Source organism: Pan troglodytes, chromosome 20 (assembly GCF_028858775.2).
Source record: "Pan troglodytes isolate AG18354 chromosome 20, NHGRI_mPanTro3-v2.0_pri, whole genome shotgun sequence".
Taxonomy (NCBI): domain Eukaryota; kingdom Metazoa; phylum Chordata; class Mammalia; order Primates; family Hominidae; genus Pan; species Pan troglodytes.
In genome coordinates this window covers 4,202,634-4,225,226 of record NC_072418.2, presented here as the reverse complement: position 1 = coordinate 4,225,226, position 22,593 = coordinate 4,202,634, and the positions used below count along the sequence as shown (strand labels likewise).

The 22,593-nt window shown below is 59.5% G+C and overlaps 2 protein-coding genes across 3 annotated transcripts; both read right to left on the bottom strand.

Annotated features, from left to right (window-relative positions):
* Positions 1–1,115: 1,115 nt before the first annotated feature.
* SCAMP4 (secretory carrier membrane protein 4) lies at positions 1,116–21,791 on the bottom strand. Of its 2 annotated transcripts, XM_016934613.2 has the most exons (7): positions 21,716–21,791; positions 12,082–12,129; positions 9,581–9,709; positions 9,121–9,277; positions 8,415–8,516; positions 4,070–4,187; positions 1,116–3,016 (listed from the first exon to the last, which is right to left on the bottom strand). In XM_016934613.2, exons 2-7 carry the CDS (start codon positions 12,086–12,088, stop codon positions 2,840–2,842), a joined length of 690 nt encoding a protein of 229 aa, XP_016790102.1. In that variant the 5' UTR covers positions 12,089–12,129; positions 21,716–21,791; the 3' UTR covers positions 1,116–2,839. The 2 variants fall into 2 exon arrangements, with proteins under 2 accessions (XP_016790102.1, XP_016790103.1); XM_016934614.2 differs by lacking the exon at positions 8,415–8,516.
* ADAT3 (adenosine deaminase tRNA specific 3) lies at positions 13,661–21,828 on the bottom strand. The gene is made up of 2 exons (XM_024351551.3): positions 21,716–21,828; positions 13,661–15,027 (listed from the first exon to the last, which is right to left on the bottom strand). Exon 2 carries the CDS (start codon positions 15,010–15,012, stop codon positions 13,957–13,959), a length of 1,056 nt encoding a protein of 351 aa, XP_024207319.1. The 5' UTR covers positions 15,013–15,027; positions 21,716–21,828; the 3' UTR covers positions 13,661–13,956.
* Positions 21,829–22,593: the final 765 nt, after the last annotated feature.

Here is a 22,593-nt window from a genome sequence, read left to right as displayed (position 1 = left end):
TCACCGTGTTAGCCAGGATGGTCTCGATCTCCTCACCTTGTGATCCACCCGCCTCGGCCTCCCAAAGTGCTGGGATTACAGGTGTGAGCCACCGCGCCCGGCTGGGTTTGTTTTTTGAGACAGAATCTTGCTCTGTCACCCAGGTGGCAGTGCAGTGGCGTTATCTTGGCTCACAGCAACCTCTGCCTCCCAGATTCAACTGATTCTTCTGCCTCAGCCTCCCAAGTAGCTGGGATTACAGGCACCTGCCACCACACCTGGCTAATTTTTGTATTTCTAGTAGAGACAGGGTTTCACCATGTGGGCCAGGCTGGTCTTGAACTCCTGACCTTGGGTGATCTGCCTGCCTCGGCCTCCCAAAGTGCTGGTATTACAGGTGTGAGCCACCACACCCCACAACCCCCCTTTTTTTTTCTCCAGAGTCTCACACTGTCACCCAGGCTGGAGTGCAATGGTGCAATCTCGGCTTAGTGCAACCTCCGCCTCTCAGGTTCAAGCGATTCTCCTGCCTCAGCCTCCCGAGTAGCTGGGATTACAGGCGTGTGCCACCACGTCCGGCTAATTTTTTGTGTTTTCAGTAGAGACAGAGTTTCACTATGTTGGCCAGACTGGTCTTGAACTCCTGACCTCAGACGATCCGCCCACCTCGGCCTCCCAACGTGCTGGGATTACAGGCATGAGCCACTGCGTCTGGCCGATGGTTGCTTTTTACTTAGGGCCAGTGACACTGGCTTTCCATTTGTGCAAGTTTCCTTTTTTTTTGAGCCGGGGGCGGGGGGGAGTACAGTGGCATGATCTGGGTTCACTGCAACCTCCGCCTCCTAGGTTCAAGCGATTCTCCTGCCTCAGCCTCCTGAGTAGCTATAACTACAGGCGCCCGCCACCGCGCCCGGCTAATTTTTGTATTTTTAGTAGAGGCCGGGTTTCACCACGTTGGCCAGGATGGCAGGGTCAGCCCTGGGCACACCTGGCTACAGGGCACCCGGGGCCTGGGTGGGAGGAGGTGCTGCAGGGGTGCATCCTGCCAGAGGCCATATGCTGAGGGGTCTCCCAAGGGAGAAGACGGCCTGGGGGAACCACACATGCTCACAGCACAAACGCGGCAGGTCCCTGGCTCTAAGTGCAGAAACATGTATTTCCAGGATATTTTCACGTAACAAAACCCCAACGATGCGGCGAGGGGCCACACACGGTGGGGGAGGGGTGGGGGGGATGGGCCTGCCAGGTGAGATTTTGTCTGCATCAGTGCAGGCGAGAGGCTGGGGAAGGGGGTGCCTCTTGGCAGATTGGCCGGGGGCAGGACCTGAAGACCCTGGAGCATGGCCGTGAGACCCATGGGTGCTCCATCCTGGCTGCCGTCCATCGAGACACCATGGCTGCCTCCGGGCACCCAGCGGCATTCCGCACCAGCGAGGGGACTGGCCCACATCCCGGGGAGGGCTCCAGGGCAGCAGGCGTCCTACAGCAACAGCATCCTGGGGGTGAACGGGTGGTGAGGGGTGGCAGCCTGGGGTGTCCAAAGTTGTGGTCAGCGAGTGCAGGAAATGATGAAGGAAAAGTTTCTTTTTGGCCCAACCGTTGTGAATGGTGCTGTGGAAATGTCTTGCCTGGGAGAGGTGTTCCAGGGGGAGTTGGGGGGTGAGGGGACAAGACAATTGTGGCCGCTGCCGGACCCCTCCATAAGGCACAGATTTGACGGGTCCCCTCTCATAAAAGGCCACTCCAGGCTGGGCGTGGTGGCTCACACCTCTTATCCCAGCACTTTGGGAGGCCAAGGCGGGTGGATCACTTGAGGTCAGGAGTTCGAGACCAGCCTGGCCAACATGGTGAAACCCCATCTGTACTAAAAATATAAAAATTAGCTGGGCGCGGTGGCAGGCAACTGTAATCCCAGCTATTTGGGAGGCTGAGGCAGGAGAACTGCTTGAACACGGGAGGCAGAGGTTGCAGTGAGCCGAGATCACACCACTGCACTCCAGCCTGGGCGACAGAGTGAAACTCTGTCTCAAAAGAGAAAAAACAAAACAAAACAAAACAAAAAGGCCTCTCCTGCAGGGCTCCGGCTGCTGGTAAACCGGCTCTCTGCCGGTCTGCTGGGTTTGGGGAGCGGCTGTGCTCCCGACCTGGCCTGGGTCCCCGACTCTGAACTCAGGGGCGTGGAAAGACAGCCTGCCAGGGATCCCTGTTTTGGAGGCAGGGAGGGTGGCCCCAGGACACCCTGGACCAGGAACTCCCCAGGTATGGTGCACGTGGGGAGGGGGCGAGGCTGGAGCCACACAGATCAGGGGATGGCAGGGACAGCGAGGACTCGGCTAGGCACCAAGCCCTCTATCACTGCAGGGGACCGGAAGCTGGCCCCGACGCCTCTTATTAGTTCCGGCCAAGGGCATCTGCCATGGTGACGGCGGGTGGCCGGTGTGAGACGGAGCTCCCCATCAGACCCGCTCTGACCTCAGCGCCTGCAGCTCTGGGAGGATGGGAGGGCGGCCGACCTGCTGCCACCTGTCCCCCGGAGTCAGGCCTCGAGACCTGAAGACAAGGCCGTACCAGCCGTGCAGTGGACGGCGGGTGACCACACGTTTCCGGGAGCAAGAGGGCGTCCTGTGGACGGCAGAGGCCAAGGGCTCCTGGGGAGTGCTTGTGAGGAACTCCGCTCTCGGATGAGATGAACACGGGTTCTGTGGCCCTGGCAGGAGGGGGGCGGTCTGTGGCCACCACCGGCTTCCACCATCCCAGCTTGGGGGATGGGGCCCCAGGTACTCCCAGCCCTCGGGACCAGGGGTAGCAGCAGGAATGAAGGGGAGGAGGTGGTGGGCGGTGGGGGCAGGGCTGGATCCCTCTAAGGCCACTGGCCACTGCCCGGGTAGCTGGGCACAGTGGGGTACTCGGGCAGGCTGTTGCCTGAGAAGTTGTTGTACTGGGCCTCCCTCGACGGTGGGTTCCGCCAAGTGCCCGTGTTCCACTCCGTCTGTGCCTTCTGGAAGCTTCCGCCGGCCCCTCGGTAGATCCTGTGCACCTGCAAGGACAGAGGACAGGGAGGCAGAGAACAGAAAATGAGCGTGGCGGCTGGGCACGGGGACTCACACCTGTAATCCCAGCACTTTGGGAGGCTGAGGCAGACAGACTGTCTGAGCTCTGGAGTTCGAGACCAGCCCAAACAACATGGTGAAACCCTGTCTCTACTAAAATATAGAAAATAGGCCGGGCGCGGTGGCTCACGCCTGTAATCCCAGCACTTTGGGAGGCTGAGGCAGACAGACTGTCTGAGCTCTGGAGTTCGAGACCAGCCCAAACAACATGGTGAAACCCTGTCTCTACTAAAATATAGAAAATAGGCCGGGCGCGGTGGCTCACGCCTGTAATCCCAGCACTTTGGGAGGCCGAGGCAGGCGGATCACGAGGTCAGGAGATTGAGACCATCCTGGCTAACACGGTGAAAACCTGTCTCTACCAAAAATACAAAAACAAAATTAGCCAGGTGCGGTAGCGGGCACCTGTAGTCCCAGCTACTCGGGAGGCTGAGGCAGGAGAACGGCATGAATCCCAGAGGCGGAGCTTGCAGTGAGCGGAGATCGTGCCACTACACTCCAGCCTGGGTGACAGAGCAAGACTCTGTCTCAAAAAAAAAAAAAAAAAAAAAAGCGTTTTGCTGTAACTGAACGTTTCTGTTATGAGCCCAGCTCAACACTTCCGCTATCTTCAGATGGAAACTGTGACCGGGAACCTGCAAGGGGCCCCACCCTCACTGACAAGACAGCTCCAGGGCCTCAGCTGTTCCTGCAAACACTGCGGTTTACACACAACCCCTGCTTCCCTCTGGAGTCTGGACTCCCGGCCCGGGGGGCCACAGGACTGGCCCCATAGGAACCCGGGCGCTGGGTCCCTGGGAGTGTCCCTGGTGACAGTGCCTCCTGCTGTCATCCCAGCTCACTGCTGGGGATGAAGTGCGGCCTGCGTGACACCGCGGGGAGAGGGCCCGGCTCCTTGACGTTCACCCACCTGGGACAGGTGGGTGACAAGGTTCATGGAGAAGGGGTAAGGGCTCGACGTCACAAAGCCGAGGACTCACCTTCATGATCGCGATGGCCATCATGGCAGCCGACACGGAGAACATGATGGCTGGAAGCAGCATGACCACGGCAGCGCCCGGGCTGTACTGGAAGAATCCAATTGCCGACAGCCAGCCGCTGCAAGGGACAAGAGAGTGCGTGGGTGCCTGCACACCTGCCAGATGAGGGCCCATGGTCCTCCCCATGTAAAGAGCTCTGGCCAATCAACAAGGAGTGGACAGCTCATACAAGGACCACCAAGTGGCCAACAAACACATAAAGCGATACTGAGAGGCACCAACTTCAACGCGTGAATACGACCTTATCCCTCCACCATCGCAGCAGTGAGCCGCATGTGCAGTGGACACAAACTTCGACGTGTGAATACGACCTTATCCCTCCACCATTACAGCAGTGAGCCGCGTGTGCAGTGGACACAAACTTCGACGCGTGAATACGACCTTATCCCTCCACCATCGCAGCAGTGAGCCGCGTGTGCAGTGGACACAAACTTCGACGCGTGAATACGACCTTATCCCTTCACCATCGCAGCAGCGGGCCGTGCGTGCAGGGAATGGAGACCAGTGCTTCCCCATTAGTTTCCCTCAGTGAGTCCGGCGGGCACCAGCCATGGAAAGACTCAAAGGCCCCATTGAGCCTGCTACTAAGAACCCAGCCTACGGCAACTGTGTCTAATGATGGGAACTGCTGAAACCTACATCCGCATGTCCAGGAGCAATGCGGATGGAAAATCTGCCACCATCACCTGGTGGGCACTGAGGGACCATTAGAAACAATGGGGAGGCCGGGCGCAGAGGCTTACGCCTGTCGTCCCAGCACTTTGGAAGGCCGAGGCGGGCGGATCACTTGAGGCCAGGAACTGGAGACCAGCCTGACCAACAAGGTGAAACCCCGTCTCTACTAAAAATACAAAAATTAGCCAGGCATGAGGGCGCACGCCTGTAATCCCAGCTATCTGGGAGGCTGAAGCGGGAGGCTGCAGTGAGCCGAGATCGTGCCGTTGCTCTCCAGCCTGGGGGACAGAGCAAGACTCTGTCTCAAAATAAAAAAACGAGGGAAAGCACTGCTTAGATCAGCCACCAGTGGGACACTGGGAAGGCCAGCACGCCCTGGGTCCCTCTGTGCAGGACCAGCCTCTGGGCATTGCACCTGCCTTTGAGACCCAGGAGGCAGAAAACACAGTCATTTTGAGATTTTTGTCTTAACAGGTGATAAAACCACAGGGTTTAAAATTCAGGGAACTTAAAGGCAGGCACGACGTACAGTCTCTCTCCTGCTGACTCCCCTCCCTGGCGCACAGGCAGCCCGCAGGACCCACACCCCCGGATGTGTCCGGGGAGCTTATGCACACACATGCACGGGGCGTGACACGCACGCACACACGGTACCCCCCGCCGCGTCCCTGCAAGATGCTGGCCTGTCCTGTGTTCGCCTGCTTGGAGCCTCCACAGCATCACAGGATGCATGGTCTTTGGGTCATTCCTTCCTCTTTTTTTTTTTTTCTGGAGAGATGGTTTCTCCCTATGTTGCCCAGGCCGGTCTGAACTCCTGGCCTCAAGCAGTGATTCTCCTGCTTTGGCCTCCCAAAGCGCTGGGATTACAGGCGTCAGCCACCACGCCTGGCCTCTTTTATTTTTTAAAAAAGTAAACCTCTCTTTGGATGTAATTTTAGATTTATGAAAAGCGGCAAAGGCATTTGAGGACTCCTTAGCCGCCGCCCCCGCAGCTTCCCACTGGCCGGCATCACACGCCCCCGCCTGCAAGTGTCAGGTCTAGGGAGGCGCCCGGCACACTGTCAGTGGGCTGCATGCTCCACTCAGAGGCTGCGGCGCCCGCTGATGTCCAATTCCTGGTGGGGCCCACCAGGGCCCCCTGCTGCACCGTGTCCTCAGTGCCTGGCTGCCGGCACGTGGCCACCCTCACTGTCTACACAGCTAGGCCCCGCTGGGGGTCATTTCTCTGGAGTTTCCAGTCCTCTGCAACCACAGATGCTGCCGTGGCTCATGGCCTTGGGCATGCGTCACCCCTGGGGAGGTGACGCTGGTGAAGCTGCCTGGGGCAGGGAGAGCGGGGCTGTCCCCTCTCGCCCCACAGCAGTGCACAGAGCGTGTGGGGAGGTGGCGCTGGTGAAGCCGCCCAGGACAGGGAGAGCGGGGCTGTCCCCTCTCGCCCCACAGCAGCGCACTGAGCGTGGGGCCTCACTAAGCCAACAGTGGACATGAAGTCGCCGTGCGCTGTGGTTTGATTTCTCTCATTACGAGGGGGCCGGGCTCTCCTGTAAGACCCGCTGGGTTTCTTTCTCAAGAGCGTTCACCTTCTGTCCACCTCGGGCAGGGACCGCATGCTCAGCTTCTCCCGTGACCTGCGGGAGATGACCCAGGCTCCGATGAGGAGAGCCAAGTCGCTGCTGCCACACGTGCACGAGGGCCGAGGGGGCAGGGAGGTCTCTGAGGGTCACATGTGGGCACTCACCTCATGCCGGGATCTCAGGACCACCCAACATGGGCACAGGCCTGTCCACCCAGCTCAGCCTGGGAGAGCTGGGGAGGCACCGGGGAGGCGGCTCGCAGGAGGCACTGGAGCCCAGGGAAGGGCCAGTAGGAGCCGAGCCGGCAGCTGGGAGCTCAGGAGGACTCGGAGGATGACGAGCAGTGCCTTGACCTGCAGCCACAGCCTCTGCAGGAGGGGGAAGCACCCCAAAGGCTGGCAGAGCTGGGAGCCCCAGGGACACGCTCGCTATGACTCTAACTCAGATCCCTGGGAAAATGTCACTCAGGCTCTTGGGGTGGCGGGTGACAGACCAGCTTCAGCGGCACATCCAAGGGGTGCACAAACCACAGATCCCGGCCACCCTGGAGGGCCTGGCGCCGGGCGCAGGTGCAGGAGGGGAGAGGCCTGCAGATCGAGGGGCCCTGAAGGGAGAGGAGTCACCATCCCAGGAAACCCGGGACCTTATCTGGATTCTGATTTGTGCACTGGCGTGAGAGCACCGCAGTCTTGTGGGGCAGGAACCCCGGAACAGGAGCTTGCTAACGGGAGCCCAGGAAACGAAAGGCACCCACGGCTCCGTGAGCAGCATCACCCGTGGGGAGCTCCCGCTGTGCCAAGGACAAGGGAGACACGTCGGGGACGTGGGCGAGAACAGTCACTCTCTGCAACTGAGAATTACAAATTATTCCAAAATAAAAAGACTATTTTAAAAGCCACAAATTTGGCCAGGCACAGTGGCTCACGCCTGTAATCCCAGCACTTTGGGAGGCCGAGGCGGGTGGATCACGAGGTTAGGAGTTTCAGACCAGCCTGACCAACACATGGTGAAACCCCGTCTCTTACTAAAAATACAAAAATTAGCTGGGCGTGGGGGCACACACCTGTAGTCCCAGCTACTCGGGAGGCTGAGGCAGGAGAATCGCTTGAACCTGGGAGGTGAAGGTTGCAGTGAGCCAAGATCATGTCACTGCACCCCAGCCTGAGTGACAAGAGAGCGACTGCATCTCAAAAAATAATAATAATAATAGTTTAAAAAAAGGGCCGGGTACAGTGGCTCATAACTGTAATCCTAGCACTTTGGGAGGCTGAGAAAGGCGGATTGCCTGAGCTCAGGAGTTCGATACCAGCCTGGGCAACACGGTGAAACCCCGTCTCTACTAAAATACAAAAGAAATTAGCCAGGCGTGGTGGCGGGCGCCTGTAGTCCCAGTTACTCGGGAGGCTGAGGCAGGAGAATTGCTTGAACCCAGGATGTGGAGGTTGCAGTGAGCTGAGATTGCACCACTGCACCCCAGCCTGCGTGACAGAGCAAGACTCTGTCTCAAAAAAAAAAAAAGAAAAAAAAAGAAAAGAAAAAAGGCAGAAATTTAAGACACCAACACAAACACTTGTGGGCACCTGGCAGCCTTAGAGAGTGACTGTGAGTTTCTCAGGTGTGGTAACAGCACCAGGTATGTGTGTTTTTACAGATGTACAGGTCTTCCTCCTGCAGCGATCCGTGCAGAAACATCAGCAGCCAGGAACTGGCTCCCAGACCCCGCCCGGGTCAGGGGTGTGATCAACACTCAGGAGACAAGCCTGGTAGGGCGCTGGCGAGGACGCAGGCACTGCCAGGGCGAGCTCGGACCCCTCCCTAGGAGAGTGCCTACAATCCCGAACCATGGCTGGGTGCTGGCGAGGACGTGGGCGCTGGCGAGGACGCGGGCGCTGCCAGGGCGAGCTCAGACCCCTCCCTAGGAGAGCGCGTACAATCCAGGACCAGCACGCTCCGGTGGCCGCCTGGCTTCCCAGCAGGCCCACAACCTGGCAGCTGAGCCGCGTCACAGCCACCACGCCCATCAGAGAGAGGCTTACCACGCGCCCCAGCCGGAGAAGCCAATCGCCTGGATGACAGTCAGGACAAACTGGGCTCCGAAGATGAAGAAAAACGCCATGAAATTAAAGGAGCTGTCGGCTCTGGGGAGGGACAGAAAACACGACGGTTACCACAGCCCTGGCTTCTCCCAGACGCGCCTAGAGAGAAACGGGCCAGTCAGAGATGGTGAGAGCGGAGGCTCTATTTTATTCCTTTTTTTTTTTTTTGAGATGGAGTCTCACTCTGTCGCCCAGGCTGGAGAGCAGTGTTGAGATCTCGGCTCACTGCAACCTCTGCCTCCCGGGTTCAAGCGATTCTCCTGCCTCAGCCTCCTGAGTAGCTGGGATTATAGGCGCCCGCAACCACGCCTGGCTAATTTTTGTACTTGTAGTAGAGACAGCGTTTCACCATGTTGGCCAGGCTGGTCTTGAACTCCTGACCTCAGGTGATCCGCCTGCCTCGGCCTCCCAAAGTGCTGGGATTATAGGCCTGAGCCACTGCACCCAGCCAAAATTACTAGAAAGCAAAACAAAACAGACAGTAGTTGGCTCTGGCTTGTGGGCCACAGTTTGCCACCCCCAGATGTGAACTGTCTTTCACACTGGGCAGAGAAAGGGACAGCTCCTCACAGCTGGGCTGGGACTGGGGTGCAGAGTGGGCCCTGGTTCCCTCTGGGTGCAGGCGGCCCCCGGCAGCTCTGCTCACCGGAAGGCCTTGTAGACAGGCCGGAACCAGCACACGTAGCCACAAGGCGTGAACAGGAGCAGCCACACGAAGGCCAGGCCGAAGTTGGTCCCCGAGCCTCCGCCGATCCACCAGGCCAGGCAGGCGATGAGGTTGACGCCGAGGGTGGCGCAGTAAACTGCGAAGAGAGAGGGAGGATGGATGAGCAGGCACGGGAGGGCGTGGCCGTGGGAAAGCATGGGCCCAGCAATGGGGCACCCGCTGTCCGCCTCCCCAGCCCGGTGACCCCACGTCGAGGATGAACTGTGCAAGCCAAGACACTGGGGCCTGGACACCGGCCTCGTCACCGCAGGGACCACCGGGCCCAGGACGGCTTCAGTAGATGGTGGGCCCCCGACGGGCTGCCCCTGCCTAAATGCCACTCCCTCCCTCGGGGAGCCCTGCCTCCCGCTTCCCACCTCCTGCCCCCAGGCGCACTCACACATCCACAGCCGGTAGATCCTCTTCACCAGGACCTGGTGCTCCACTGGGATCTCGTCGGAGAAGTTCTGGTAGAAGCAGGGCTTCACAGGGATGAACTTGGGCAGTGGCGGGAAGTTGTTCTCCTTTTCTGTAGGGACAGAGAACCCACGGACAGAACCAGACTTTGTCTCTTGAAGGAGGCCCCACCTCATCCCTTCGACCCACGGCTGAGTTGCCTCTCATGGCAGAAGGGACTCTGCAGTTGGGATTGAGGGCAGGACGCTGAGACAGGAGAGGGTCCTCATGGCAGCCTCACGAGAGGAGACGGGAGGGTGGGAGTCAGAGAGAAACGGGAAGAGGCTGTGCTGAGGCTGTGAAGGGGGAAAAAGGGGCCCTGAGTGGAGGGATGTGGGCGCCTCTAGACGCTGGGCAAGGTGGGAACTGGCCTACAGCTTGATGTTAGCGTTTCTGGTCTCCAGGACTGTCAGATAACTGATTTCACTGTTTTAAGGAACTAAGTTTATGACTTTTTTTTTGAGACGGAGTCTCGCGCTGTCTCCCAGGCTAGAGGGCAGTGGCGCGATCTCGGCTCACTGCAGCCTCTGCTTCCCAAGCTCAAGTGATTCTTCTGCCTCAGCCTCCCAAGTACCTGGGATTACAGGCGCCCACCACCACACCCGGCTAATTTTTGGATTTTTCTTTTTAGTAGACACGAGGTTTCACCATGTTGGCCAGGCTGGTTTTGAACTCCTGACCTCAAATAATCCGTCCACCTCTGCCTCCCAAAGTGCTGGGATAACAGGCGTGAGCCACCGCGCCCGGCCGAAATTGTTTTTTAAATTTACGTGTCACCCTTCATGCAGGGCCATGCTACTCTTCGTAGCCCTCCTCCATGTTTAGTGTGGGTGCAGCTGCAGCAGGCTGCATTTAGCATCATTCCCTCCGGCAGGCGGGGACGCCAACATGCAGGCTCAGCAGGCCGAGTCCGCACACTGCAGGGAGGCTGTGGCTGTGGCCTGGGGACGCTTCCGTTCCCCATGGCTGCTGTGAGAAACCACCACCGACTGGGAGGCTTAAAACAACAGAAACTGCCCAGGTGTGGGGGCTCCCACCTGTGATCTCAGCACTTTTGGAGGCTGAGGCAGGAGGGTTGCTGGAGCCCAGGAGTTCCAGATCAGCCTGGGCAACCTAGTGAGACCCCAACTCTACAGAAAATACAAAAATTAGCCAAGCGTGGTGGTGCGTGCCTGTGGTCCCAGCTTCTCGGGAGGCTGAGGCGGGAGGATCGCTTGAACCCAGGAGGTTAAAGCTGCAGTGAGCTATGATCACACCACTGCACTCCAGCCTGGGAGAGACCCAGACCCTGTCTCAAAACAAAACAAAGAACACAACAAATATTTATCTGCTAACAGTCCTGGAGGCCAGAAATCTGAGATCAAGGTGTCTCAGGAACGCACTCCCTCTGCAGGCTCCAGGGAAGGAGCCTTCCTGCCTCTCGCAAGCAGCTTCTGGGGGATCCCAGTGCCCTTGGCTCATGGCCGCATAGCTCTGGCCTCTGCCTCCATCTCCACGACGACTCCTCCTGTATCTCCATGTCTTTTTTTTTTTTTTGAGATCCAGTCTCACTCTGTCACCCAGGCTGGAGTGCAGTGGCGTGATCTCGGCTCACCACAACTCCGCCTCCCAGGTTCAAGCGATTCTCCTGCCTCAGCCTCCCAAGTAGCTGGGACTACAGGTGCTGTGCCACCACGCCCAGCTAATATTTTTAGTAGGGATGGGGTTTCACTATGCTGTCCAGGCTGGTCTCAAACTCCTGACCTCATGATCTGCCCACCTCGGCCTCCCAAAGTGCTGGGATTACAGGCGGGAGCCACTGCGCCCGGCCTCCATCTCTTCTTATAAACACAGCAGGCACTGGGATGAGAGCTCGCCCTGCTCCAGTACTTTATCTTAACTCCATCACGTCTGCAAAGGCCATATTCCCAAATGAGGTCCCACTCACAGGTTCCAGGGATCAAGATGGGAACACAGCCTTTGGGGCACTCAGCGTGGCACTGGGAGCTCCCCAGGAGCTTCTGCTCAGCCAGCACTGCCTGAGGAAGTGTCCCTGGGCGCCTGCGAGGGCCAGATGGTGAGTCAGACAGCAAGAGGCCCTGTCCTCAGGGGCCTACGCCCCACTGGGGAAGGCTGCCAGTAAATGAGTGGGTGAGGGACCCCGGGGCGCGTGAGAACACGCCCGCTGCTATAAGGAAAGAGCAGCTGTGATGGCAGGGGCACCCGGCTGGGCCGTGCTTCGGGTCAGTGAGGCGTCCGAGCGGATACACAGGCGGCTCTGCTGTCCTTTGCCCCCAGCAGAGGCGTGACTCCAGCTGTGCTGGGCTACGGGACCCGAGGAGTCAGAGGCCAGGTGGGCCAGGAGGACACTGTGTGCCAACGGCCAGGACCGAGGGCTCCTGTGGGAACTGCTGGCATCTCCCTCCCGCCCACACTGCTGGAGGTTCCCAGGCAGGCAGGACTCACCTGACATCTCTGTTTCACCGACCAGCGCAGGCTGAAGCCTGCAGCCGCCTGGAAGGAAGACAACCACAGTCAGGGAACCCTGAGCCGCCCTGGGCAGAGCGCTAACCACCCACCCACCGTGGCTGAAAAGCCCTTCGTCGTGCCCTGTGCTCTGGACACAGCACTGGGCTGAGCGGGAGCCACAGGCCTGACTCGACCCGATGTGTTACCCCACGGGTCTCCCTCCCCTCGGCTCCAGTGCACACCACCCATGCTGGCAAAACGGGCAGGGCTGGCCGCAGCCCCTCCCACCCACCGCCCCAGCCAAGATGCCCCTTCCCCGCTGTCCTAGGCCCCTGCGTCCCCCAAATCCCGGCTTCAGCCCACAAGGGGTGGGCGCCACAAGGTGAACGCTGCAGGGCCTAAGACCCCATCGCATCCGCATGGCACCCTGGCCGTTCTGAAAGGGAACCCCATGAGCTCACGCACCAGAGCAGCCCCACCCGGCCTGCCATCCACCCACGACTGAGTGGATCTAGCTGCTTCCGTGATCCTGGGGGCGGACCTGCCATTGGGAGATGGGCCAGCCCAGCAGGGGCATGCCTGCTGCCCACTGGGCATCACAGACCAGTGGGGTCTGAACCATCCCAGATCCTGGCAGGGGAACAGGCCCGAGGGGGCGGGCACGGGGCCAGGAGCTGCCTCCCACCCACAGTCCAGGTGAGGCGGTTCCCAGGAACTGAGCCCTCCACTCACACCCCGTTCAGGGACATGTCACCGTGGGGTGGGGCACCCCTGGCTCTTGGGACAGGACATCTTCCCCTCTGCCCGCCTGCCGCCTCCCACCTCTCACTCCCTCCTCCCTGACTTCCTGCCCCTCCGGGGAAGGAGCTGAGCACCTGAGCATGAAGGAGGCCCAAACGCTGCCTCTACCACTCAACTGGGCACGCCTCTGCGGCTCCCACCTCCTCACTCCACGCTGTGGCTCTGGCCCCATCAGGGACCCTCCAGCCCACCTCAGTCCCACCCCCAGGCACGGACTCCCCCACTGCAGGCCTGGCGGGCTCCTGGCCAGCAGTGGTGTTCTGTCCACTGCATGAGCTCCCCACGCAGAGCCCCCACCTGCCGGATCCCCTCCCCTACGGGCTGGGGGCTCACAGCAGGCGTGTCTGGGGGATAAGCTGCATCCACATGGTCAGGCAATGGACGCTTGCCGGGTGGACCCACAGGTCCTGCTCCAAGTTCTGCAAAAACGGCTTTAGTCCTCACTGTGCTGTGACCGACTAGCATCAGCCCTTTGGGGTCCCCTGTTGCCACTTGTGAAGGACACTAAATCCCAGGGCCCTTCCTTAGGGTCGGTGGCCTGTGGACTACGCCTAGTGTCCACACATTTGAGCCAGGCACGCCCGGAACCATCAGGACTCCAGAAGCGGGCAAGGAGGCAGCAGCTGGGGGCCTTGCTCTACCCCAGAATCAGCCCAGGTCTCTGACCACACGTGGCTCAGCAGGTCCCCTCCCGTTGAGCCACCAGGCCCTGTAAAGACCCCACCCCACTCGAGACCTTGGCCACAAAGGCACACACCTCCTAACAGACACCCACTTGGTTTTGGGCTGTTTATTTTCCCATCAGAGCAGTTTCCTGGCCCGCGAGACAGAGGGGACAGAAAGGCAGCAAGGGCACCCGCAGAAGGGCACCGCAGGCACGGGGTGGCCCCAATGACCAAGTCCAGGAAGGCTCGATCCGCACGGAAGGCAGCACCCGTGGTTCCCGCTGGAGGCGGTATGTGTCCCTGAAATCCACGGACAGGCTTGTGCGGAAGAAATCGAGGCCCGGAAGTCCAGGAGGGGCGCCCCACGGCCGGGAGCGGGAAGGGTCCGGAGGCAGGAGGGCGGGGCCTACGTGTCGGGGTCCAGCCAGCGGCACTGCTCCTCCAGCACCCCGCGGAACACCTGGAAGCGGTGGTTGAGGTCGGGCCGTGCGTGGATGCGGAAGCGGGTGCCCAGGGCGCCGTCGGGCGAGGGCGCACCGTAGAAGACGCGCAGGATGCGTGCGTGCACCAGGGCCATGGCGCACATGGCGCAGGGCTCGCGGGTCACGTACAGGTCGTAGCCGGTGCACAGGTAGGGGAGGCCGTCCTCGTCTGCGTCCAGTTTACGCACGGCGCCTGCGCGGACGGCCTGGGGGGCAGCGGCCGGGGCGAAGGAGCAGGCGGGGAAGGGTCTTAAGTCGTAGGTGCCGCGGCCCTGGCCGCGCGCCACGAGGTCCACGCACACCATGACGGCGTGCAGGAGGGGGTTGTCCGCGCAGCTGCAGTCGTGGCCGGTGGCCAGCACGCGGTCCGAGGCCGGGTCCACTACCACGGCCCCCACGGCCCGCAAGCCCCGCGCTGCTGCCCGCCGGGCCGCCCACACCGCCCGCTCCATGTGGCTCTGCATGGCGGCGCGCTCCTGCGTGGAGAAGAGCCGCCCAGCCAGGGCGCTGGTCATCTGCTTGTCCTCGTGGAAGGACGTGGGCCAGTGGGCCCGGGCCTCCTCGAACTGGCCCCTGGTCAGAGGCGGCCGGGCGGGCACGGGCACCAGGAAGGGTTGCCCCAGGCCGCGGGGGTCCACAGCCGGCCGTGGCAGGAGCTCAGCCAGCGAGCGCGGGCCCGAGGCCGGCCCAGCCAGGCAAAGCAGCATCTCCAGGGCGTGGGGGCTGCCGGCATCGCGGCTGGGCCGCACCCGCTTGAGGTGAGGCTGGGCGGGGAGCGGGTGCAGGGCCGACACCTCCTTCAGGAGGCGTGAGGTCTGGCGCTTGTCCAGGACGGGCGCGGCGTAGGCCAGCACCAGCTCCACGTCCCCTGACTGCTTCTCGGACAGGACAGGGAGGGCCTGCCACGGCGCCGGCTCAGGCTCCGGGCTCCCGGCCTCCAAGCACTTGGGCTGCTCCACGAGGCCCGGGGCGGGCTCCATCCTCAGCGAGGCCGACTGTGGGAGACAGAGACGGGAGCAGAGGATCATCCGGCGGCTGCGGGCGGCTGGGGGAGAGCCGGGGAATCCGTCCCGGGAGGCCGTGCTGCCACCAAAGCTGAGGCTAGTCCGAGGGCTCCGGCCCAGGTCACCGCATCAGAGCTACACACTCCCTCATGTCCTGCTAACCTCTGGTTTGCACAGAGTTTAAACAGCCATTGGTTTTTAAAAACGAAGATATAATTCACCTACCAGAAGACAGATCATTTTCTTTTTTTTTTTTTTATTTTTTTTATTTTTGAGACGGAGTCTCACTGTCGCCCAAGCTGGAGTACAGTGGCACGATCTCAGCTCACTGCAGCCTCTGCCTCCCGGGTTCAAGCTATTCTCATGCCTCAGCCTCCAGAGTAACTGGGATTACAGGCATGCGCCACCACGCCCGACTAATTTTTGTGTATTTTCAGTAGAGATGGGATTTCACCACGTTGTTCAGGCTGGTCTCGAACTCCTAACCTCACGTGATCCACCCGCTTCAGCCTGGTGGTGGGATTACAGGTGTGAGTCACTGCGCCCAGCCAAGACAGGTCATTTTCAAAAGCACAATTCATGGCTAGGTACCAGCGGCTCACGCCTGTAATCCCAGCACTATGGGAGGCCGAGGTGGGGGGATCACTTGAGCCCAGGACTTTAAGACCAGCCTAGGCAACATAACAACACCCCATTTCTACTAAATATCAAAAAATTAGCTGGGCGTGGTGGCACACACCGGTGGTTTCAGCTACTCGAGAAGCTGAAACAGGAGGATCACTTGAGGCCGGAAATTCAAGGCTGCAGTGAGCTACAATCGTGCCACTGTACTCCAGCCTGGCTGACAGAGCAAGATGCCATCTCAAAAAAAAAAAGAAAACCCGGGCACGGTGGCTCACGCCTGTAATCCTAGCACTTTGGGAGGCCGAGGCAGGCGGATCACAAGGTCAGGAGATCAAGACCATCCTGGCTAACATGGTGAAACCCCGTCTCTACTAAAAATACAAACAATTGGCCAGGTCTGGTGGCACGCACCTGTAGTCCCAGCTACTAGGGAGGCTGAGGCTTGCAGGAGAACCCAGGAGGTTGAACCTGGGAGGCGCAGGTTACATTGAACCAAGATCGCGCCGCTGCACTCCAGCCTGGTTAACAGCGCGAGACTGTCAAAAAACAACAAAAAAGCCAGGCGTGGTGGCTTAAGCCTGTAATCCCAGCACTTTGGGAGGCTGAGGCGGGCAGATCATGAGGCCACGAGATCGAGACCAGCCTGACAAACATGGTGAAACCCCGTCTCTACTAAAAATACAAAAATTAGCTGGGCGTGGGGGCACGCACCTGTAATCCCAGCTACTCGGGAGGCTGAGGCAGGAGAATTGCTTGAACCTGGGAGGCAGAGGTTGCAGTGAGCCGAGATCGTGCCACTGCACTCCAGCCTGGTGACAGAGCGAGACTCCGTCTCAAAAAAAAAAAAAAAAAAAAAACCTCAAAAACCAAAAACTATCAAGTGTCCTATTCAGTGGCTCTTATTACGCTTGGAGTTGTGCAACCATCACCACTATAAAATTCCAGAACATTCCATCACCCCAAAGAGAAAACTTGTCTCACCACCCCACAACACACACAGCAACCCAGGCAACCACTGATGTGATCTCTGCATCTCCAGAAGCCAGAGCCTGGAAGCAGAAGCCGGGGACAGGCGGCGCCTGGCTTCCAGACAGAAGGGCCATGTGGCCAGGAACTGAGCAGGACCCTTGGTCCCCTGGCCGCAAGGTGCTGAATTCCGCCAACACCTGCGTGAGTTGCAAGCAGATGCCACCCCCGTTGAGCCTCCAGATGACAACACAGCCCTGGCTGACACCTGGGTTCCAGCCCGGTGAGACCCGGCGCAGAGGAGCCAGCCATGTCACATTCAGGCCCCGACCCACAGAACCGGGAGCTGGCGGGTGTTGTATTAAGCCCACAGATGCACGGAGTCTGCTATGCAGTGACAGAAAGCAAGCATGCCAAGTGTGGGGGACACGGGGCCACCTCCCAGAACAGCACACAGCCTGGCACTGACACGGAACACCCACCTCCAGTGGTTTCTGTAAACACTCGCCCCCTAGTTGGCCAAGGGCTAGGAAAAGAAAGACCTCAGAAGACAGGCCACGAAACATAAGCCCTGGAGCGCAGCCCCTCCCCTGGTGGGCCCGACTTCCCATCCCTTGACCACATTCCTGCAGCCGTGGTGGGCCCTGGCCCACCGGGCTTATGATCTTAAGCAGGCAGCCACTGGGGTGTCCCTGCTTACTCAGTCACAGAGGAGGCCCTGGCTGGAGTGGGGCTGTGGGAAGAGCTGGGATCACCCCCGGGACTCCTGCTAACATCCCTGACTGCCGGGCAGTGTGCCAAGGCGGCTCTCGGGTGAGAACCTCCCGGCCTGACATCACCAGCACTGTTACCATCCCTGCCGCTGGCACAGGTGAAGACATCCCTGCTGCTGGCACAGGTGAAGACATCCCAGCCACTGGCACAGGTGAGGACAGGAGGCAGTAGAGCCGTTACCATCCCTGCTGCTGGCACAGGTGAGGACAGGAGATAGTAGGGCCATTACCATCCCTGCTGCTGGCACAGGTGGACATGAGGCAGTAGGGCCACTCCACTGGAGAGGAAGGGCTGGTGGGGCCCCCGGCTCTCAGGATCCACCCATTAGAAGGGAGCCTGCCCTAGGCAGGCAGACAGCACAGCAGAGAGGCAGGCGTGGGGACAGCCAGCCTGCAGGGACTGCTCACAGGGCCCTGGGGGACAGCGCTTCTGGCTCCCACATCTTTGGCATCCACCCCACCTGAACAACCCCAAACCACAGTCTCAGCTGGCCAGCCTTCCCGCACCTGCATCTGCCCCCACAGACTCGCACCGCAGGCCTGAGGTTGGATTACAGGCGTAAGCCACCACGCCCAGCCCACATTTTTTTTTTTTCAGACAGAGTCTCACTCTGTTGCCCAGGGTGGAGTGCAGTGGCATGATCTCAGCTCACTGCAACCTCCACTTCCCAGGTTCAAGCGATTCTCCTGCCTCAGCCCCCCTGGTAGCTGGGAATACAGGCACATGCCACCACGCCCGGCTAATTTTTTTATTTTCAGTAGAGACGGGGTTCCACCATGTTGGCCAAGCTGGTCTTGGAACTCCTGACCTCAGGTGATCCACCTGCCCCAGCCTCCCAAAGTGCTGGGATTACAGGTGTGAGCCACCGTGCCCAGCCCACATTTCTTAAAAGTATAAATTAGTTGGGCACGGTGGTGTGCACATGTAGTCCCAGCTACTCAGGAGACCAAGGAGAGAGGATCACTTAAGCACAGGAGTTTGAGACCAACCTGGGCAAGATGGAGAGACCCTGTTCCTTTTTTCAAATAAATAAATAATAATAAAATCCTAAAAACCTTACTACCTGTGTGCTCACAGTTATTTCTAGCAGACAGTACTGCCTCAGATGGTGCTAGGGCTAAGCCGCAGATGATCTTAAAATGACTCCAGCCAGGTGATCCTGAACTGCCCGCCTGGACTACACATCCCCGCTGGTACGGACGGCTCCTCCCGCAGACAGGGATGTGTCTCTGGATCATTTCGCAGCCGCGCAGCTGTGGGTGCTATTCCTCGACATGCACTGCCCGGTCCACGCCTCAGCCGCCGGGGCGCCCCACAGATGGGGGACCAGCAGCCAGTGGAACTCCAGGCCAGTGGCCTTGGAGGTCACGCTGAAGCGGCCCCAGCGCTGCCCTAAGCTCACGCGTTCAACAAAGCACAGAACCGGAGATGCAGTGGGAGCCGGGAGCAGGAAGCGAGGAGGCAGCGCCAGGTGCTGCCGCTGCCCGAGGCCCCGTGCCAGGTGGGGTCCGTAGCAGCTGACTCGCTGGTCCCTCCCAAAACGCACACCACGCGCGACCAGGACCGAGAGGCCCGCGCAGCCCGGCTAGGCCACAAACACTCCACTGTCTCCAGGGTAAAAGACAAACACAGCCTCGCTTGTCCCTCCAAGAGTACAACCTCTGTCTGATGAAAAACAAACGACCCAGAGAGGAGGCAGCTGCCGGGACACTGCAGGCTGGGCCCGCCGCGCCCTTGGAGGGCAGGTCAAAATCCCGGAACAGGCAGTGTTCAGGCTGATTGACTGTCCCAGGCCAGGGCGGCCTCAACTGCCAGAGCACCCCCTACCCACCTGCTATGGCCCAGGGGGGACGACTCACTCCCACAGCGACTGCCCCCCAACAGCAGGGGGCCACCTGACCCTCCCTCTACCACACCCACCCAGAAGGCAGGCGACCGACCACTGGGACCCCTCAGGAGGGCAGGCAGCCCAGGTCCCAGGTCCCAGCAGAACACAGCCGCCAGCCTGGGCTGGGAACCGGCATAGCTCCAGGCAAGTGAGTCAGACCCTGCGTGGTGACAACCCTGGTGAACTGGAGGCTGGGAGGCCTTTACCTAAGCCCACAGATGAGGAGGCCAAGGTCCGCGCCGAGACCTGGGTGTGTCCGCCCAGAAAACACACCTAGTCCCCAACCTGCCCTAGAGGCGTTCAGCCCAGCGCGGTCAATTCCTGACTGCGAGAACTCAGGTACAAGTCCTGACTCCTCCAAGCCTTGGCTTCCACCCCTGTGAAATGGGAATTCCTGCTCTACCTTTTTTTTTTTTTTTTTTTTTTAAGGCAGGGCTGTCAGGTACCTAAGAGAAAATGGGGGGATGGAGGGGCCTGACCATCTTCAGCAGAATCCAGGAGGGCTCCTCGGAGGCAGTGACCCACAGCCCAGCCTGGAAGGCTGGGGAAGTAGGGGAGAGAACACGGAGAGGGAACAGCTAATGCTCAGTTCCAGGGCACACCAATAGTCTGCGTGGGGTTTTTTTTTTTTTTTTTGGGACAGTCTCACTCTGTCCCCCAGGCTGGAGGGCAGTGGCGCGATCCTGGCTCACTGCAACCTCTGCCTCCCTGGTTCAAGCAATTCTCCTACCTCAGCCTCCCAAGCAGCTGGGACAACAGATGTGCACCACTATGCCTGGCTAATTTTTTATATTTTTAGTAGAGGTGGGATTTCACCATATTGGTCAGGCTGGTCTCGAACTCCTGACCTTGTGATATACCTGCCTAGGCCTCCCAAAGTGCTGGGATTACAGGCGTGAGCCACCGCGCCCAGCCTGGGGCTTGTTTCTTTACACACACACACACACACACACGTATATATACATATATACATATATATATATATACATATAATTTTTTTTTTTTTTGAGACAGAGTCTCACTCTGTCGCCCAGGCTGGAGTGCAGTGGCACGATCCTGGCTCACTGCAAGCTCTGCCTCCTGAGTTCACACCATTTTCCTGCCTCAGACTCCTTTGGGAGTGGCCGGGACCACAGGCGCCCACCACCATGCCTGGCTTTTTTTTATTTTTAGTAGAGACAGGGTTTCACCGTGTTAGCCAGGATGGTCTTGATCTCCTGATCTCGTGATCCACCCGCCTTGGCCTCCCAAAGTGCTACGATTACAGGCGTGAGCCACCACGGCCGGCGCTACATGTATGTATTTTATTTATTTATTTAGAGACAGGGTCTCGCTCTGTTGCCCAGGCTGGAATGCAGTAGTGCCATCACAGTTCACTGCAGCCTCAACCTCCTGGGCTCAAGCAATCCTCCTGCCTCAGCCTCCCAAGTAGCTGGGACCACAGACATGTGTCACCATGCCTGGCTTATTAAAAAAAAATCTTTTTTTCTTTTTTTTGGAGAGTGAGTCTTGCTAGGTTGCTCAGGCTGGAGTACAATGGTGCCATCTTGGCTCACTGCAAACTCCACCTCCCAAGTCCAAGCGATTCTCCTGCCTTGGCCTCCCCAGTAGCTGGTTTTACAGGCGCGTGACACCACGCCCAGCTAATTTTTGTATTTTTGGCAGAGATGGAGTTTCACCATGTTAGACAGGCTGGTCTCGAACTCCGGACCTCAGGTGATCCACTCGCCTTGGCCTCCCAAAGTGCTGGGGTTATAGGGTGAGGAACTGCACCCAGCCGTCCTTGTTTCCACGGAGTTGATCCTCTGTTTCTGGACACCCAACAAGGAGGCCTTCTCTGCAAGACAGCGGGGAACCTCGGCCCTCGGGGTAGGGTGTGGGAGATAACTGGGGGCCTGTGATACAAAAACTTGAAAAACTCATACTCTAGGTAACGATGAGGAACGATGGTCAATTCTGGGGATGTACCAAGGCCTAGGGGAATCTCCACATAAAGGCAAATCAGAGCTGGGGAGGAAGGACGCGAAGGCTACGGAAACTCGCGAGAGCGCGGTTCAGAGGCAGGGGACTGCGGGACATGACCTGAGGAAAGACCACCGGAAGCAGCTGGAGGATACGGGGTCTCCCGCACGGACCATAAGGGCGCGCACGCGCAGAAAGGCGCTAGGCCCGGGGGGGCGCTAGGCCCGGGTGAGCGCGGTCCTGAGGCTTCCCCCAGGCCAGCGCCGCGCGCACGCGCATTCGCGCCGCCTCCCCGCGTCGCCCACCGGCCCGCCCGAGACGCGCGCAAGGCTGGCCTGGGCCCCCCGTTTTCTCCCCACGAACGGCCGGCGCCCCTCACCGCCGAGACCCCCCATGTCAGCCCCTACTCCCCCTCTGGGGAAGTCTGAGCCTGGAGAACCCGAGACCTCGGGGCCGCGCGCTTACCTGAGGGATCCGGGCGCGAGCGCAGCGCTTCGCCAAGTCTTAGCAACCGGCCCGGCCCAACCCACCTCACCCCGCCTCGTCTCCGCCTGGAGCCGCGGAGCACGACGGGAGCGTAGTTCCAGGGGCGGGATCTTCGCCAGGCAAAGGTGGGGCAAGGACTACAATTGCTAGTAGGCACTGCGCGCCGCCGCCTCGCCCCGCCCCGCTCCGGCACTGCGCTCACATGACCTCCGGGCGGCGTGGGAGGAGGAGAGGCGGGGCCGCTGCGCTGGGCGAGCGCTGAGTTTACAGGTTCGAATCCCGTCAAGCGGCCAGGGAAAACTCGGAACCCGGGGGATCTTTGGAAGGTTAGCAGAGTGGGAAGGATGAGGCAGAGGGGGTATATGACACCCGTCCCCTGAGTCCGGGATGGGGCCAGGTTCCAGTTCTGCCTGTTACTGCACTCCGGCGTGGGCCGCCCTCAGGTTTGAGTTTTCTCATCAGTACCGTAGGTGAAGAAGACCTCTTGCCTCTCCTGGGCCAAACAAGCACACTTTTTTTTTTTTTTTTTTTTTTTTTTGAGACGGAGTCTCACTCTGTCACCCAGGCTGGAGTGCAGTGCTAGGCTCACTGCAACCTCCACCTCCTGGGTTCAAGCGATTTCTGGCTAGTTTTTGTACTTTTAGTAGAGAAGGGGTTTCACCAAAACATGCACATTTTATGAGCAATTTGTTACTCCTTCCAGTTGGACAGGTTTAACCAAGTGGTTCTCAACGGGAGGGAATTTGTCATCCCCTCCCCCAACAGCTTGACAGTGCCTGGCTGTAACCAGCTCAGGCTCCGATGCCAGAGTCTTGCCAAACCAGTAAGGAGGAAAAAGTGCAGTGAAAGGAAGGTGA